The sequence below is a fragment of the Heterodontus francisci genome, chromosome 17 (assembly GCF_036365525.1).
Source record: "Heterodontus francisci isolate sHetFra1 chromosome 17, sHetFra1.hap1, whole genome shotgun sequence".
Classification (NCBI taxonomy): domain Eukaryota; kingdom Metazoa; phylum Chordata; class Chondrichthyes; order Heterodontiformes; family Heterodontidae; genus Heterodontus; species Heterodontus francisci.
The window spans coordinates 85240718-85258801 of record NC_090387.1 but is presented as its reverse complement, the minus strand read 5'-3'; the positions used below and the strand labels follow the sequence as shown (position 1 = coordinate 85258801).

At 41.8% G+C, this 18084-nt stretch overlaps 1 protein-coding gene across 1 annotated transcript in view; it reads left to right on the top strand.

The window, feature by feature from the left end:
- The window catches only part of LOC137379108 (aspartate aminotransferase, mitochondrial-like), a 50743-nt gene that overhangs the window by 19037 nt on the left and 13622 nt on the right, over window positions 1-18084 (top strand). Inside the window, exons 4-7 of the mRNA XM_068049811.1 lie at window positions 11552-11611; window positions 12704-12865; window positions 16578-16682; window positions 17523-17673. Coding sequence (XP_067905912.1) covers window positions 11552-11611; window positions 12704-12865; window positions 16578-16682; window positions 17523-17673 — 478 coding nt within the window. The remainder of the gene's footprint in view (window positions 1-11551; window positions 11612-12703; window positions 12866-16577; window positions 16683-17522; window positions 17674-18084) is intronic.

Below are 18084 nucleotides of genomic sequence, written 5' to 3'. Positions count from 1 at the left end.
ACCCCGCAATTTCCAACATTCTGCACGAAGGTGTCCCACCTTGTGGCAATGGTAACATTTAGGCTTTCTGACCTCACTTCCACCCTCAGCACCTTCCTTTCTGGCCTGAGGAGGAGATCCTGGGGCATTCCCAGCTGTCCCTTTTTGTCCCCGGCTAATTGCCTTCCTTTCACTCCCTTCACCCCCACCTTCTATTCTTCTCGGGTTTGTGGAGGTGGTGGACAAAGGGTTTGAGCTTCTAAACAAGCTCGTAATCATCAATTTCCGCTGCCTGTCTGGCTGTTGAAACCTTCTGGTTCTCTACATGGGTTCTTACTAACGGAGGGAGTGAATTTTTAAATTCTTCCAGGAGAATTATTTCCCTAAGGTTCTCATATGTGACCTCTACCTTCAATGCCTGCATCCAGTAATCAAAATTAATTTGCTTTACCCTCTCAAATTCTATATAAGTCTGCCTAGGCTGTCTCCAGAGGTTCTGAAATTTCTGCCTGTAAGCTTCAGGAAACCGCTCATAAACAGCGAGAATAGCCATTTTTGCCATCTCAATCTGCAGAAGCCTCTTCAGAAAGCATGTCATAAACTTCATGAGCTTTGCCCATCAAATTGCTTTGCATAAGCAGTGTCCAGCCTTCCTTTGGCCACTTCATCTGTCTGGCTATCTTTTCAAAAGAAATGAAAAATGCCTCTATATCCCTTTCCTCAAACATCAGGAGAGCGTGTACAAATTTAAACAGCTCTCCACTGGGTCTTGGCTGGAATCAGATCTTACCCCACCAAAAGTTTCACTGCAGTCAAGACCACACCTTTGTCTTAGTTCCATCTTTTTTAATTCAAATTCCTTCCTTCTCTTTCTCTTTGAAATGCTCTCTCTTTTGCCCTTTCTTCTGTCAAGTTCAAGTCTTTTCATTGTCAATTCTCTTTCCTGTTCAAGTTTAAGCTTTTCTGGTTCTATTTCTTTGTCAAGTTCAAGCTGTCTCATGTGCAGCTGAATTATAGCTACTTCAACTGCGCTACCATCTGGCTTGCCGCTGCCATCTAATTGCAAATGCTGTGCTATAACTTCAGTTATGTCTGCTTTCTTAGTTCCTGGTTTTAACTCTTAACATCAACTTTTCTGCCAATTCCTTTAATCTAACCTTTAAGTTTCTCAGATTACTCAGATAAATTCTCCTTCCCCAGAAAGGTAGTAACAACTGAAAAAAAACATTCTGGTAGTGTACTTTAATGTACAAGAAACCTGCTTTTTCTTTACTTCTCTTTTCAATTAGTATTACTCCACTTACAATTGCACTTGTCAGCTTTGGGTATTCCAGATGACGAGCCCCCAGTTAGATGTTGCGACCGAGGTGGGAGGAGTGCACTGTCTTTAGTGTGCTGTCTTTTCCAGTTCCACTGCTCCACAAGTCACAGCATCTATTTAAGTGTATGCCCTGTTACCAATACAGCCAATCATGCACTCTATTTTTTATCCCAGAATAAAATACACCAACCAGGGGCTGCATTTTACAAGCTCGCCGCCAATCCCAGCAGTGAACTTCAAAGATGGCGGCGCACACACATGGGATTTACTCTGCAAAGCTGACGCGATATTAATTACGGTGGCTCATTTATATGGGGCAGGCACTCTGTCCCCGGCAACAGTGTCCGGCGCTATTGCACAGGCGCTGATGCCATTTTTAAAGGGCTTCAAACTGTTGCATATAATTTGAATTTTTAAAGGAATCGAGACGTAGACTTTACTTGAAGAAAATTAATAAAAGTTTCAAGCCCCTCTCCCGCCACCCCCATGACCAAACAATTCAATCCTTGCCCAAAATACTCTTCACCCCCATTTCCCCCCCCCCCCCCCCCCACAAAGGTCACAAACTTTAATCTTTGCCCTTTCCTACCGCCCCCTAGACCAATTAAAATAGTTTGACTCCGTTCACCCCCTCCCGCACTGAGGAACATACCTGCTCTCTCTGACTTGCATCACTGGTCAGAGATCTGACGGCGCGGGGATGCCGGCCACTGACCGCAATATTGGAGCGGGACGGCCAGCGGGACCAGGTAATTAATTCATGAATTTGTTCATTTATACTTATTAACATATTTAAATGGCAATCCTGTCGCTGTATGGTGGGGGGAGGGCGCCATGAGGCCTCGCTGCCGCTGGCAATATGGGATCAGACCTTCCCGGCGTTGAGACCCATGGCACGCCTACCCTGGAGGCATTTTACGCCCCTCCCCCCCCCCCCCCGATCCTGCCATGACCCCTGACATTGGGGGAGTGGGGGGTGCTGGGTAAAATTCAGCCCCAGGTTTCTTTAATAAACAACAAAATTATTAGTTTATTTTAAAATGAGACTTAACCAGTAACGAAGCAAAGCATTAATATGCCAATTAAAATTTTAGTTTAGTTTAGAGATACAGCACTGAAACAGGCCCTTCAGCCCATCGAGTCTGTGCCGACCATCAACCACCCATTTATACTAATCCTACACTAATCCCATATTCCTACCACATCCCTACCTGTCCCTACATTTCCCTACCACCTACCTATACTAGGGGCAATTTATAATGGCCAATTTACCTACCAACCTGCAAGTCTTTTGGCTTGTGGGAGGAAACCGGAGCACCTGGAGAAAACCCACGCAGACACAGGGAGAACTTACAAACTCCACACAGGCAGTACCCAGAATTGAACCCGGGTCGCTGGAGCTGTGAGGCTGCGGTGCTAACCGCTGCGCCACTGTGCCGCCCTAAAATATGTAAGTTCCCTTTTTCAAAAATCCCCTACTACACTCACAGAATCTCAGAATCGTTACAGTGCAGAAGGAGGCCATTCAGCCCATCGTGTCCGCACTGGCTCTCTGAAAGAGCAATTCCCTCAGCTCCATACCCCTGCCTTCTCCCTGTAACCCTGCACATTCTTCCTTTTCATATAACAATGTAACTGCCTTTTGAATGCTTCGATTGAACCTGCCTCCACCACATTCTCAGGCAGTGCATTCCAGACCTTAACCACTCGCTGCATGAAAAAGTTTTTCCCCATGTCACTTTTGTGTCTCGTGCCAAATACTTTAAATCTGTGCCCTCTTGTTCTTGATCCTTTCACAATTGGAACAGTTTCTCTCTTTCTACTCTGTCCCGACCCCTCATGATTTTGAATACCTCTATCAAATCACCTCTCAGCCTCCTCTTCTCCAAGGAAAACAGTCCTAACTTCTCCAATCTATCTTCATAACTGAAGTTCCTCATCCTTGGAACCATTCTCGTAATTCTTTTCTGTACTCCAATGCCATCACGTCTTTCCTGAAGTGCAGTGCCCAGAACTGAACGCAATACTCCAGATGAGGCTGAGCTAGTGTCTTATACGAGTCCAACATAACTTCATTACTTTTGTACTCTATGCCCCTATTAATAAAGCCCAGGATACTGTATGCTTTATTAACCGCTCTTTCAACCTGTCCAGCCACCCTCAATGACTTACGCACATATACACCTTTGTCCCTCTGCTCCTGCGCCCTCTTTAGAGTTGTACCCTTTATTTTTCTGTCCATGTTTTCATACCAAAATGAATCACTTCACATTTCGCAATATTGAACTTCATCTGCCATCTGTCTGCCCATTCCACCAACTTGTCTGTGCTTTTGAAGTTCTGCACTACCCTCCGCACAGTTCACAATGCTTCCAAGTATCATATCATCTGCAAACTTTGAAATTGTACCCTGTACACCAAGGCCTAGGTCATTAATATATATCAGGAAAAGCAAGGGTCCCAGCACTGATCCCTGGGGAATTCTACAACTAACCTTCCTCCAGCCCGAAAAACATCCATTAACCACTACTCTCTGTTTCCTGTCACTCAGCCAATTCCGTATCCCTGTTGCTACTGTCCCTTTTATTCCATGAGCTACAAGTTTGCTCGCATGTCTGTTGTGTGGCACTTTATCAAACGCCTTCTGAAAATCCATATAAAATAAAAACATTGTGTTTCAAAATAAAATAGCAAATTGACTAATTGAAAAGCCTCCACTCAATCACAGTACAATGCTCTCATTATCATATATGACAAAATCTAAGGCAATTTATCATTAGAAAACAAGACATCGGCAAAGCTACACCTGTGTTACAAAGGGAGGAATGGACAAAACAACCCCGGTTGAGACTAGTTTTGCTTAATCTCTTCTCTTTGTGTTCCTCTCTCTCTCTGCTCACCACATCAACAGCATCGCCCTCATCAACCCTCTCTGTTACCACCTCAAAAAAAAAACTCCAGCAAACAACACACTGGGGGGAAAAAATGCAGAAATTCACTCTGCAGAGGTCCATTAAAAAAGAGAGACAAAAAATACTACTTTGACCAAATATTTGCTAATTCTTGACAAATAAGAAAGATATGGAAGGAAGTCAGTTGTCCCTTTTTTCGTCTGGCATCTGGGTATACGGAAATGGGTCACTTTGATTGTTTCAGAAGCAGTACAATCTGGAGATGTCAGGAATTATTCTAGTAGGCTTTCTAGGAGAAATGTGGCATCAAAGTTTCTCTGCCAACACACATTTGCAACACAGGTTTTTTTTTTCAGCTTCTCAGCATCATTATTCTGCCAGTAGCACACTCTTTGGACACATGCTTTGTCTTTCGCTACAACTGTTTAACGCTCCATTTGCAGTCTGTTCCATGACATCTGTCATTTAACCCCACCCCCCTCTGTCCTATCACAGTCCTTCCTTCTTGTTCTGCTTCTCCCCCCTTACTTGTTCAAAGACTGTTATATTTCTAACTATTGTAAGTTCTGATGAAGGGTCGCAGACCTGAAACGTTAATTCTGTTTCTCTCTCCACGGATGTTGCCAGACCTGCTGAGTATTTCCGGCACTTTCTCTTCTCATTCGAAGTTCCAGCATCTGCAGTATTTTGCTTTTTTTTTTAGTGTTTTATTTGTCCTTGAAATATCCGAAAGTTGAGAATGTTTTGTCATGCTTAACTCCACATCAAAACTAGCTTCAGGCCAAGTCTTGAGAGCACAACCAGCTTAATTGACCAATCGAGCTTCACAATTGCTCAGTCTCTGATGACCTAACACGATTACCTGGGATGGGAGTAACACTCTGTAAATAGGACTTTTGTTTAATGTTATTCCAGGCTTAGTCTGCTTAAGATCTGAACCAATATATTTAAAGGCCCCAAAAGCCTGACTCCCAATCTTAAATTCTGCCTTAATCTTATTAATACCGTATTTCTCAAAATCCACAGTACCACCCCATAGGAAATCAACGTGCATCATGAAGATGTCAAATTTCCCTTTATGATACCAATAAAACATTGCAGGATCTGCTTTTAGTTGGACGCAACCAGTTTTCAACAAAACAGATCTCGCCAAGAAATATCACACCCTGGAAGCATCATTAAGGTCATAGATGCATTTGTTCAATTTCCATAATTTTCCTTCTGCATCTGCTGCCTCTTTAGGTGGTTTTCAGATACACTTCTCTCTGAAAAGTATCACCTTGCAGAAATGTGGCTTTCAGGTCAATGGATCTACATTCCCATGAATATGTGGCCAAAAGAGCCAAAAAGATTTTCAAGATTACTTTTCCAGCTGTGGGAGAGTCCACTCTAACATTGTATCACTCAATCACTCTTTAAAACCCCTAGCAACTAGCTTCACCTTAGCCTTGTAAGTTCCATCAGGAAGGACCTTTTCAGTACAAGTCCATCTATGTGACAAAGCCGGCTGTCCCCTATCTGGTACCTCAAAATAGACTCCAAATTCTCTCCAACACTCTAATTCCTTATGTTTTGCTTCTCTTATTTGTTTATCCTCAAGTTTATTGGCAGCCACTAAAGCTTCACGGTCATGAGGATTTCTGCTTCTAGTTCTATTCCGAGACTGCCCTCAAGCCTTCGTTTCATTGTGGAATCTGCTCAAACTATGTTCTCTGTTAGCATTTTGATGTCTTTCAGGACTACTGCTAGAAGATCTCCCTCACACATTATCAGAGGCTCTTTCACCAGTATGTGATCGCTTCCTGCGCACGAGTCACTTCCTGCGCAAGAGTCACTTCCAGACCCACTATTAGAACTTGCTCTGCACTTTCTTACACTCCACTCTTTCACCCCATTCTGCCAGTGCATGGACCTTTCTTCTTGACTATCATCTTGAATATTTAACCGGTATTTAAACTTGCGTATAGATTTTCTAGCACGTCCCACAATTGTTGCATCCCTCCATCTATTAGACCCTTCTGGAATATATGTCACCCGAGTACCTACTCTGGGCAATTGGCCTTTGGATACGATAGCTCTTTCCTGAGTATCATGATCTTACTATCCTTACTATCCTTGATCTGCCATATTCTGTTCCTCAGGACCTTCATCACAAAACACATGAATATTTGAGGTACAAGGCGCCTCTTTTTCCTCTATCAACTGCTCGGATTAAGATTTTGTAATCAACCCCGAATAATCATGAGGAATGAACCTTAACAGTTTGATTTCCATGCTTGATAACTACTGTCTTACCATCATGACTGATTATTTTACCAGCGCCCCTCCATTCCCTATGACCCTCTCTTTTATAATACACAAAATCTCTTGAACTAAATTCTGCCTCAGATGGCCTATACGATGCCTCAGAGTTCTTTGAATTTCCTCAGAGACCGCAGCCTTGATGAAAGCTTGTCTCCCTGCATATGAAGCATTCAACTGTGCAGAAAAAATGGAACTAATTATAGTACCTTCTAGAGCAGAAGGATTGTCTTGCAGTACAGAAGGAAATTTGGGATTCTGCCCGTAGACCAATTGATGGGGACTATACCCTCCATGCGAAGAATTCACTTCAGATGGTTGAACTGCCTAAGCCGGGGCAGTTGTCAATTTGCAGTTTTGCTGGTCAGCTAAGATTCTGTGTAGCATTTCATCAACCACTGCATGATTCCTTTCACAGAGCCCATTTCTGAAAGGATTTTCAGCTGCAGTGTTCATAACCATAATGTTCATGTTTTCACACATGTCTCTCAACTAGTTATTGATAATGGAGGGGAATTTGCCAGTTAGAAACTTAGCTGGTGCCCCAAGTCCAGACCCTATCGATTTCCCCATAATTTTGTCTATAATCTGCCTTTTATCCTTACTATTTATTATTGTAGAAAGACTAAATTGAGTTGCTAGGTCTATAAAATGTAGAATGAAAATGTCTTTGTCCCATATCTTTAAATCCATGGCAACTACCTAGTTATAGTCACATGTCAATGGAAGCGGCGGACAATAGGGCTTGATGGTGTCTTTCAGTACTTTTTACAAATTTCACACTTTTCACTAATGTCTTCTATTATCCTTGTATACTCCATCAATCACACCTACATCCTTTAGCAGGGTTTTTAATTTATTAAGGGTGAACAAATTGTCTGTGTAACATGAAGACAATTTGCTTTTTATTTCTCTGATTCTCAACACCTGATGCCATCAATACTTCTCTAACACTGAGTAGAAACATCAGGTTTTGTTAAGGGGATTCAATAATGCCCTGACTGGGTAAACTGTAAATTCACTGACTTCCCAGAAACAATTGCCTTAACGTGCTCCATATCAAGTTTCATTTGTGCCTTTTTCATTGAAGGCTTACTCGATGGTAATGGTATCTCACTGGAGACTGCATCAGTGGTTTACTCCAACTATTTGACATGGAATTACTACTACTCTTCAGTGACTTCAATGTGTTGTCATCACCAAATCTAAAGCTGGTAGTACTTTTATACTCCTTAACCTTGTGTCGATCTTCACTACTGAGTGCATCCAGATAGCACTGTAACCAATCAGTTCCACATGCTGTTGACGTGCAAGCACTATCTAATACAGCACAGTTGAACGAATCCACAAGTAACACATTCATCACAAGACTAAAACTCCTTGTGACTAGTACAATTCATTCAGATTCATCAGTATCTTCCTCTTCTGTCTCAGAATTCTCTGCATCATGTGTTATTTCAATCATGTGTTATTTCAAGGACTGTGCCCCTCCGCTTAGAGTAGTTCATTGCATAATGATACTGAGAGTCACATCTGAAGCACCTATTAACTGTTCCTTGGGCATTCCTGGGATTCATTCGCCTATGATTGCTGTTCCAATTCTGTCTTCCACTGTAATATTCAGACCTGTTAAAGGTGCTTTCATCCTCATTCCTCCTGTCTTTATCTCTTCCATTTTACTTACATATGAACATAAGAATTAGGAACAGGAGTAGGCCACTCGGCCCTTCAAGCCTGTTCCGCCATTCAGTAAGTTCAAGGCTGAACTGATTACTGCACATTTCCACCTACCCCCAATAACCTTGCTTATCAAGAAACTAGCTACCTCTGCCTTAAAAATATTCAAAGACTCTGCTTCCTTCGCCATTTGAGGGAGAGAATTCCAAAGACTCAAGACCCTCTGAGAAAAAATTTCTCCTCATCTGTGTAAAATGGGCAACCCCCTTATTTTTAAACAGTGACCCCTAGTTCTAGATTCTCCCACAAGGGAAAACATCCTTTCCACATCCACCCTGTCAAGACTCCTCAGGATCTTATATGTTTCAATCAAGTCACCTCTTACTCTTCTCAATTCCGGCGGATACAAGCCGAGCCTGTCCAGTCTTTCCTTGTAAGACAGCCGCCTATTCCAGGTATTAGTCTAGTAAACCTTCTGTGTACTGCCTCCCAAAGCATTAACATCCTTCCTTAAATAAGGAGACCAGTGCTGTACACAGTACTCCAGATGTGGTCTCACCAATGCCCTGTATAGCTGAAGCATAACCTCCCTACTTTTGTATTCAACTCCCTTCGCGGTGAATGATAACATTCTATTAGCTTTCCTAGTTACGTGCTGTACCTGCACACTAACCTTTTGCAATTCATGCACTAGGACACCCAGATCCCTCTACGTCTCAGAGCTCTGCAATCTCTCTCCATTTAGATAATATGCTTTTTTATTCTTCCTGCCAAAGTGGACAATTTCCCACTTTCCCACATTATACTCCATTTGCTAGGTCTTTTCCCACTCACTTAACCTATCTATATCCCTTTGTAGCCCCCTTCTGTCCTCTTCACAAGTTATTTTTCTACCTATCTTTGTGTCATCAGCAAATTTAGCAACCATACCTTCGGTCCCTTCATATAAGTCATTTATATAAATTGTAAAAAGTTGACGCCCAGCACTGATCCCTGTGGCACATCTTGCCAACCAGAAAGTAACCCATTTATGCCTACTCTGTTTCCTGTTAGCTAGCCAATCTTCTATCCATGCAAATGTTACCCCCTACACCATTTATTTTATTTTCATTTAGCTTTTATTTTCTGCAATAACCTTTGATGTGGCACTTTATCAAATGCCTTCTGGAAATCTAAGTACAATACATGCACTTATGCCTGCTTCCAGTATCTGGACCATTTCGAAATCAAGTAAACATTGAGTGCTCCATTCTTTGTGTCACCGCAGAATACCCTGTTTGTTCTACCAGGGCTGCAGGAACTGACTTTCCCCAGGAATTTCTTTAAGGCAGCAGACATTTTATCCAAGAACCGAACCCCAGTTAGAACCAGGAACCTGTCCATATGCGACAACCTAGCACAATATAGCAATTTAAAAGCTGGTACTGAACCAGGGATCTCTAAATTGAATATCCTCAATCTTCTATACTGTCTGTTAAAGTCCATGATATATTCCTCCATTGAATAACCACCTGTTTTCCAAAATCTGTCGAAGTCTGACCATGCCTCATATGTATTCAGTAGGTCATCTTTTTTGAAAATTTTATCCAGGAATTCTAACAGAAGATCCAATATTCAACTGACAAGTTTACAGAACTCTTTACTTCTGATTTTACTTTTGGTAGAAAGTAACAACGCCAAGGCCATAACCTTGTTTCCTCTTTGGTAGAGATGTAACCTGTGTCCACATATCCAGTTCATTCTTCCACTGGACATATAGCTCAGTCTCCGAGAACATCGGAGGGTAATCAAACTCGTGACAATTTACACTTGCTTTCTGCCATATATTCCACAATAGCCCATGAGATTTTAGTTTTCTATGCAAAAAAAAAATCCTAGTTTCCAACCTTCAGCTTTAGGCAACCATGCTCTGCTACTGTGTTAAACTCCAGAAAGCTTGTTATGGAAGGATAATGCTGGAGCCTATCTTCACTCAGTTTTGTATTTATTGTGCTCAGTAAAAGAATTACAAACATGTAGCTCCTCACTCAAAACCCAGCTTGTAAGTGCTGAAGCAGGACCCCAATTATAACACCCTTGACCTGCATAAAATCAAAAAATTGATATACAATTAACGGTGGGTTTCGTGCTGCAGAATTCCCAGTCTCCTGACCTGCTCTTATAGCCACAGTATTTTTGTGGCTGCTGCAGGTCAGTTGCTGGTCAATGGTTCAACCTTTTCTTTTGTATTGATTTGCTGGGCTCGCCCATCATCGAGGATGGGGATATTTGTGGAGCCTCTTCCTCCTCCAGTTAGTCATTTAATTGTCCACCACCATTCACAACTAGATGTGGCAGGACTGTAGAGCTTTGATGTGATCCATTGGTTGCGGATCGCTTAACTCTGTCTGTTGTTTGCTGCTTCTGCTGTCTGGCATGCAAATAGTCCTATGTTGTAGCTTCACCAGGTTGACACCTCATTTTAAGATGTGCGTGGTGCTGCTCCTGGCATGCTCTCCTCATGAAACTCATTTAAACAAAAGGGCGAGAATTTGAGGAATTGGGGATCAGGAAACAATGGTGTTTGAGTAAAGCTCCCTCGACTCTGCCCCCATCAACCTTGGATTAACCTCTACTGAATCAGTGCGACTTTTCTAGTTTTTTAAATTAACTATCCATGTGGTCTTTTGAAATAAAATTCCCAATTTGCCGTTAATTGGAAGTACTTTTGTGTAGGCCCATTGGGCCCAAGAAAATGGACCAAGAGTGCTCATACTCATTGCCCCCTTACTCATCCTATCAGTCTGTATTTCACACCAAGGCCCAATACACTGGGACCCAACTATAATGCAGTCTGTGGGGTCCATATCTTGAGACCACATTATTTCATAGCTGGTGCCTAACGCTCAGGCTTAATCCTGCCGGTTCCAGGGCCAATTTGCATGCATATCCCTAGTTTCCTGTCCTTGTTCTCCAAAATAAATGAATAACGCAGGTGCTGTGTAAAATCAACCAAATAATTAAATGGCTCCTTTAATTTTTTTTTCTAAAGTGGGTGGCTATGTCATGGTGGGGGAGAGGCTTGTGGTTGCATTTGCAGAATGAAAATTTTGGAGTCCAAGACCAACCTGCGTTATAGCAGACTACGTTATGACAGGGCCCCAGTGTCATTGAAAATGTGGTCCTGTTTTAACGCACTGTATTACTCAGTCCTCAAGTCCAACTTCTTTCTTGTAATCTCACTGTTCCAGTTTTGACTGTTCAATGCTAAATGTGATGGTAGTTCTCCCTACCCATGGGCTTCTAAAGCACATTGCTATTCTGAACATTTTACCAACACAGTCATTAATCAAAGATATGCTGTGCTTCATTTTGATTTTAGTATATCACCGTGCAGACCATTTCTGGAACTGGATCGCTGAGGGTTGGTGCTAACTTTCTGGTGAGTGGCACAATGTCTGCTGGAATGTATTTCACGCTGCTGCTTTAGTGTTGACTCCTCTGAACTTGCCTTTCTTATTTCTCCTAAATTGCAGATACAGTGTCCTGTAGCCTCTTACTGCTCATTGTGTTAACATCAAGGTTTGTTGCAATGTTTCTTATGCAAACCAATATTTCCCCAGGACCTCAAAACTGTGGCAGTCTCTCCCTCTTTTTGTTTTTCCTCCTTCTCACAGTCTTCAGGCTTCTAAAACTCAACGTTGTCTTGATTATAGCCTATCTTACCTCATGTCTGTCATTCCCTTCAACCTTAGTTGCATCCTACATCATGGGCCTTGGTCCTTCAACTTTGGTTTCTCTTTTTTTTTTAATGTCCTTCAGAGAGAAGTGAGCGTCTTTAATGTTCTGCTTGCTAGGAAAGCTGTGCCTCTTGCCCCTCAACCCCAAGCTGAAAAAGGGAGAAATAATTCAGGAGTTGCCAAACATACAGATTAGGAGGGGGAGAGAACAGTAGAACTTCAGTAGGTGTGAAGAAACCATTTGTCCCACTTGGGATAATTTGAAATCTCTGCCTTTGTAGAATGGTTTTATGAAATATTCTCAAATAACAGTAAGGAGCCTTTTTATTTTTAAAAACTTGGCGTGCCTGATTAACTCAATTGTGTGACAGTGTCGATATTTGAAAGTCTCACATTTGTCAGTCAGCACCAGTCAGGTGCTTTGTTCACTCTGTAAACTGACAGCTTCATAACGCCAGTGTTTTGGTGATGAGAGTAAGTCTGAAGCAATACAATAGTCAGTCTGGCATGCTCTTCAATAAGATTTTATTTTAATACTTATTTCTTCCTCTCCTCACCCCAATTTTTCTGCTTGATCTGAAACATTTTTAATAAAATGTTCCCTACCCTTGTGATTTGTTCTGCAAAATATTGAGTGGTAGTCAGACAGTAGGAGTGATGTACAACAGAGTAAAGCAGAAAGACACCTGTTTGGTGAACAAGGTGGCATGAACATGAGAAGTATAGGGCAGGAATACTATAACAACACCCCAACAGTAATTTGTGCATTGATGGTGCTTTCTCCTGCCTTATAGCAACGGTTCTACAAGAACAGCCGAGAGATCTATCTGCCCAAACCTTCCTGGGGCAACCACACACCTATCTTCAGGGATGCTGGCCTGGAAGTCAAAAGTTACTGCTATTATGATCCGAAGACCTGTGGTTTTGATTTTGCAGGGGCAGTAGAGGACATTTCGGTGAGTGTGCTGTTGAGCCAGTTCTTTGAATAAAGGCTGATGAGACTCGGAATGATGTATTTTTCTAAGTCACCAGACAAGATGATTTTTTTTTAAAATGTGCACCTGTGTGTACGATGTGCCTAAATTGATGGTCATACTGTTAATTAAGGGCCTGCTACCTGACCCGAACACATGTGTAGACTAGAGTCCTGACAGTAATCATTTTATATTTTTTATATAAATACTGTATATTTTATAATAATTAATCACTCAGGACCTTCCTGGTCTCTGCATCTCAACTGCTCACTGGATAAACTTGCAGCAGGTATTTCAAACTGAAAAAGTGAACAACGGATTTGGAATTGGGAGGTAAGTAAAGTGAACGTTCCAGTGGTCGGGTCGGTCGCGGGGAAAAAATGGAAGTACTTGGGCTGGGTTGGGCTCGGGTCCGATGTGGTTCTCTTGGGTTCGGGTTGGGTTTTTTTTTTTCAGACCTGAGCAGGCCTTTACTATTAATCACAAAAAGCATAGACAATGCAGCCCAATGTTACTGATTCCAAAAATTTCGCTGTTAGTGACATCTGCCTACAACTGGCTGAAGGGTTTTTGTATACCAATTGACTTCTGATTGTTTGCAGTTGGGATTACCTAGGTAGCAGTCTAGGAGTTTTTGTTAATTTGAGCCAGAAGATGGTAATGTTTTGTCATGAGTCCAATTGTACTTGTGCTCAGGAGGAAAAGAAAATCGCTGAGGCTAATGGGTGTCTTTGAGCAATAAACTAGACCGATAACACTCATTGAATCAGAATGGTTACAGCACCGAAGGAGGCCATTTGACCTATCAATTCTTTGCCAGCTCTCTGCAAGAGCAACTCTGCTAGTCCCACTCCCCTACCTCTTTTCTCCTCAGATAATTATCCAATTTCCTTTTGAAAGCCATGATTGCATCTGACTTCACCACACTATCAGGCAGTGCATTCCAGATCTGAACCACTCACTGCGTTAAAAGGCTGTTCCTCATGTCACTTCTGGTTCTTTTGCCAATCACTTTAAATTGGTGTCCTCTGATACTCGACCCTTCCGCCAATGGGAACAGTTTCTCCGTATCTGCTCTGTCCAGACCCCTCATGATTTTGAACACCTCTATCAAATCTCCTTTCAACCTTTTCTTATCTAAGGAGAACAGTCCCAGCTTCTCCAGTCTAACCATGTAACTGAAGTCCCTTATCCCTGGAACCACTCTTGTAAATCTTTCCTGTACCCTCTCTAATGCCTTCACATCCGTCCTAAAGTGGTGTGCCCAGAATTGGACACAGTGCTCCAGTTGAGGCCAAACCAGTGTTCTATAAAGGTTCACTATAACTTCCTTGTTTTTGTACTCTCTACCTTTCTTTATAAAGCCAAGGATCCCCTACGCCTTATTAACCACTTTTTCATCGTGCCCTGCCACCTTCAACATTTTGTGCACATATATCCCCAGGTCCCACTGCTCCTGCACCCCTTTAAAATTGTATCCTTTATTTTGTATTGCCTCTCCTCATTCTTCCTACCAAAGTGCATCACTTCACACTTTTCTGCATTAAATTTCATCTGCCATTTGTCGCCCATTCTACTAGCCTATGTCTTCTTGAAGCCTATCACTATCGTCCTCACAGTTCACAATACTTCCAAGTTTTATGTCCACTGCAGATTTTGAAATTGTGCCCTGCGCCTCCAAATCTAGGTCATTAATATAAATCAAGAAAAGCAGGAGTCCCAACACTGACCCCTGGGGAACCCCACTGCCTCCAGTCCAAAAAACAACCATTCACCACTACTCTCTCTTTTCCTGTCACTCAGCCAACTTCATATCCATGCTGTCATTATCCCTTTTATCCCATGGGCTTCAACTTTGCTGACAAGCCTGTTTTGTGGCACTTTATCAAATGTCTTTTGGAAGTCCATATACACCACATCAACCACATTACTCTCATCAGCCCTCTCTGTTAACTCCGCAAAAAAGACAAGCAAGTTAGTTAAACATAATTTGCCCTTAACAAATCCATTCCTTATTTAATCCATATTTGTCTAAGTTTCTAAAAGCGCTCCCACCACTGAGTTTAAACTGACTGACCTGTAATTGCTGGGCTTGTCCTTGCACCCTTTTTTTGAACACTGGTGTAACATTTGTAATTCTCCAGTCCTCTGGCACCACCCCATATCGAAGGAGGATTGGAAGATTATGGCCAGTACCTCTGCAATTTCCACCCCTCAGTATCCTCAGTTGCATCTGATCAGTCCTGATGACTTATCAAATTTAAATACAGCCAGCCTTTCTAATGCCTTCTCTTTATCAATTTTTAACCCATCCCGGTATCTCAACTAGCGCCTCTTTCACTACAATTTGGCAGCGTCTTCTTCCTTGGTAAAGACAGTTGCAAAGTACTATGTTAATACCACAGCCTCTGCCTCCATGTCTAAATCCCCTTTTTGGTTTCTAATCGGCCCCACCTCTCCTCTTACTACCCTATTCCTATTTATATCACCTTAACTTGCACTCGCATCACCAGTGCTTCATGCTGACTGTACACTTCAAAGTGTTCTTGAACACACAGACAACCTCTAACTGTAATGATGGATGCTTTCATACTACAAGTGGGCACAGCACAAAATTTCATACAGACCATTATGGTTTCCTGACATGAGGGATGGGGTGAGGCCTGGAAACCCTAGAAAGAAGGGGAAAATAAACTTGGGTAGAAAATTCTCATCTTTGTTTTCAAATCCCTCCCTACCTCTGTAATCCCCTCCAGCCCCACAACCCTTTGAGATATCAGAGCTCCTCTAATTTTGGCCTCTTGAGCATCCCCGATTTTAATCGCTCCACCATTGGTGGCCGCACCTTCAGTTGCCTGGGCCTTAAGCTCTGAAATTCCCTCCCTACACCTCTCTGCCTCTCCGCCTCTGCACCTCACTCAACCAAGGTTTTAGTTACCTGACCTTATGTGGCTCAGTATCATATTTTGTCTTATAATGCATCTGTGAAGCGCTTTGAGACGTATTACGTTAAAGGCTCTGTATAAATAAAAGTTCTTTTTGAGACAGATGGGGTGCTAAATTACTTTATATAACGAAAGCAAAATACTGCAGAAAAACAAAATGCTGGAAATACTCAGCAGGTCTGGCAGCATCTGTAGAGAGAAACCGAGTAACTGTTTCAGGTCAGTGATCATGGGGACAATCCAAAGTAGTTAATATCCAATTAAGCACTTCTGAAGAGTCGGCATTCTGTGTCAAACAAGGCAGCCAATAGTGAGCACAGGACCATCACACAAACTCTAGATGAGATGAATGACCAAGTTAATTTGTGTTTTGAATCGAGAAATTCAAAAATAGATTTGCTTCCAGTCCTGGTCTGAGTAAAAATTATCACATTTTAAGTTCTATTCTTCTCTCAGTTCCCAACACAGGACCAAAGAAAGGCTCCTTACTAATGATGTGAAACTAACAGTGTAGCAGCTTCAAGACTGAAGCGTGAATGTGTTGCAAGGTGCTGAATATTCTGGGAGTTATTTGCTGGTTAGTGTGTCATGGATTCAGGACTGCACAGAGATTATGCTTTGCTGGGAATCATGAGAAAAATATCATTAACTTCTATAACTATCTGTTTGAAATGTTTATTCGTTCTTTACAACTTTAAAGGAAGTATATTTGGACTTTTTTACTTGCATTCTTCCTGTATCACTTGCAGAAAATTCCAGAGCAGTCCATCATCCTGTTTCATGCCTGCGCCCACAACCCCACAGGAGTAGACCCAAAACCCGAGCAGTGGAAAGAACTGGCAGCCATCGTCAAGGTGAGGGGTGAGCTCTGCAGTGTTTCTAAGTGTTGGATTTGAAGCAAAAAAGTTTTTTTCCACATCCTTGGCAACTAAGATGGTACAAATATTTACAAACGCCTAGCAATTTCTTCCTTTTGCCCATAATAGGAGACAGGGTACAGCAGATTGTATCTAATATGTAATAGATATGGTACAGCACATTGTATCTAATATATAATAGGTGACAGGGTACAGCACATTGTATCTAATATGTAATAGATATGGTACAGCACATTGTATCTAATATATAATAGGTGACAGGGTACAGCACATTGTATCTAATATGCACTAGACATGGTACAGCACATTGTATCTAATATATAATAGGTGACAGGGTACAGCACATTGTATCTAATATGTAATAGATATGGTACAGCACATTGTATCTAATATATAATAGGTGACAGGGTACAGCACATTGTATCTAATATGTAATAGATATGGTACAGCACATTGTATCTAATATATAATAGGTGACAGGGTACAGCACATTGTATCTAATATGTAATAGACATGGTACAGCACATTGTATCTAACATATAATAGGTGACAGGGTACAGCACATTGTATCTAATATATAATAGGTGACAGGGTACAGCACATTGTATCTAATATGTAAAAGACACGGTACAGCATATTGTATCTAACATAATAGGAGACAGGGTACAGCATATTGTATCGAACATGTAATAGGAGACTGGAAACAGCACATATATCTAATAAATAATAGGGCACAGAGTACACAACATGTTTAAATAAAATATCAAACTAATCTGTACATGTAACTGAGATTTAATTTTTTGTTTTGTTGTGCAGAAAAGAAATCTCTTCCCATTTTTCGACATGGCTTATCAGGGTTTTGCCAGTGGGGATTCTAACAGAGATGCCTGGGCTGTGCGCTTCTTCCTTGAGCAGGGCATTAACCTGGTTCTGTCACAATCTTATGCTAAGAACATGGGGCTGTATGGTAAGTAACTATCCTTGGGTGCCTTTGTTAGTTTTTGCAGTTTATTTTAGGGTTGAACAGCTCCAAATCAATGAGGGTATTACTTGCGCATTAATTGTCCAGCTGTCTTTTTTTGAAGTAACTTCTTCTCTTGTAGTCTCTCCACATTGCCCAACTTGCCTCTTGGAGAAGTAAGTTGGCAACTAGCACCCTTGTCCCTTTGCCTGTACCACTCCAATATCCAAACAGTGGGAGATGTGTGGGAGCAGACATGGTGCAAAATGACTATCCTGAAGCATTCTTCCCTCTTGGAACGCTGCCTGGTATCAGGCAAACCACCACCCCCACACACCTGCCAAGACTGAGGTGCACATTATTTCTCCACATGAACATTAAACTTAAAATTGCAAGCCCCCTGACTGGAAGGACATT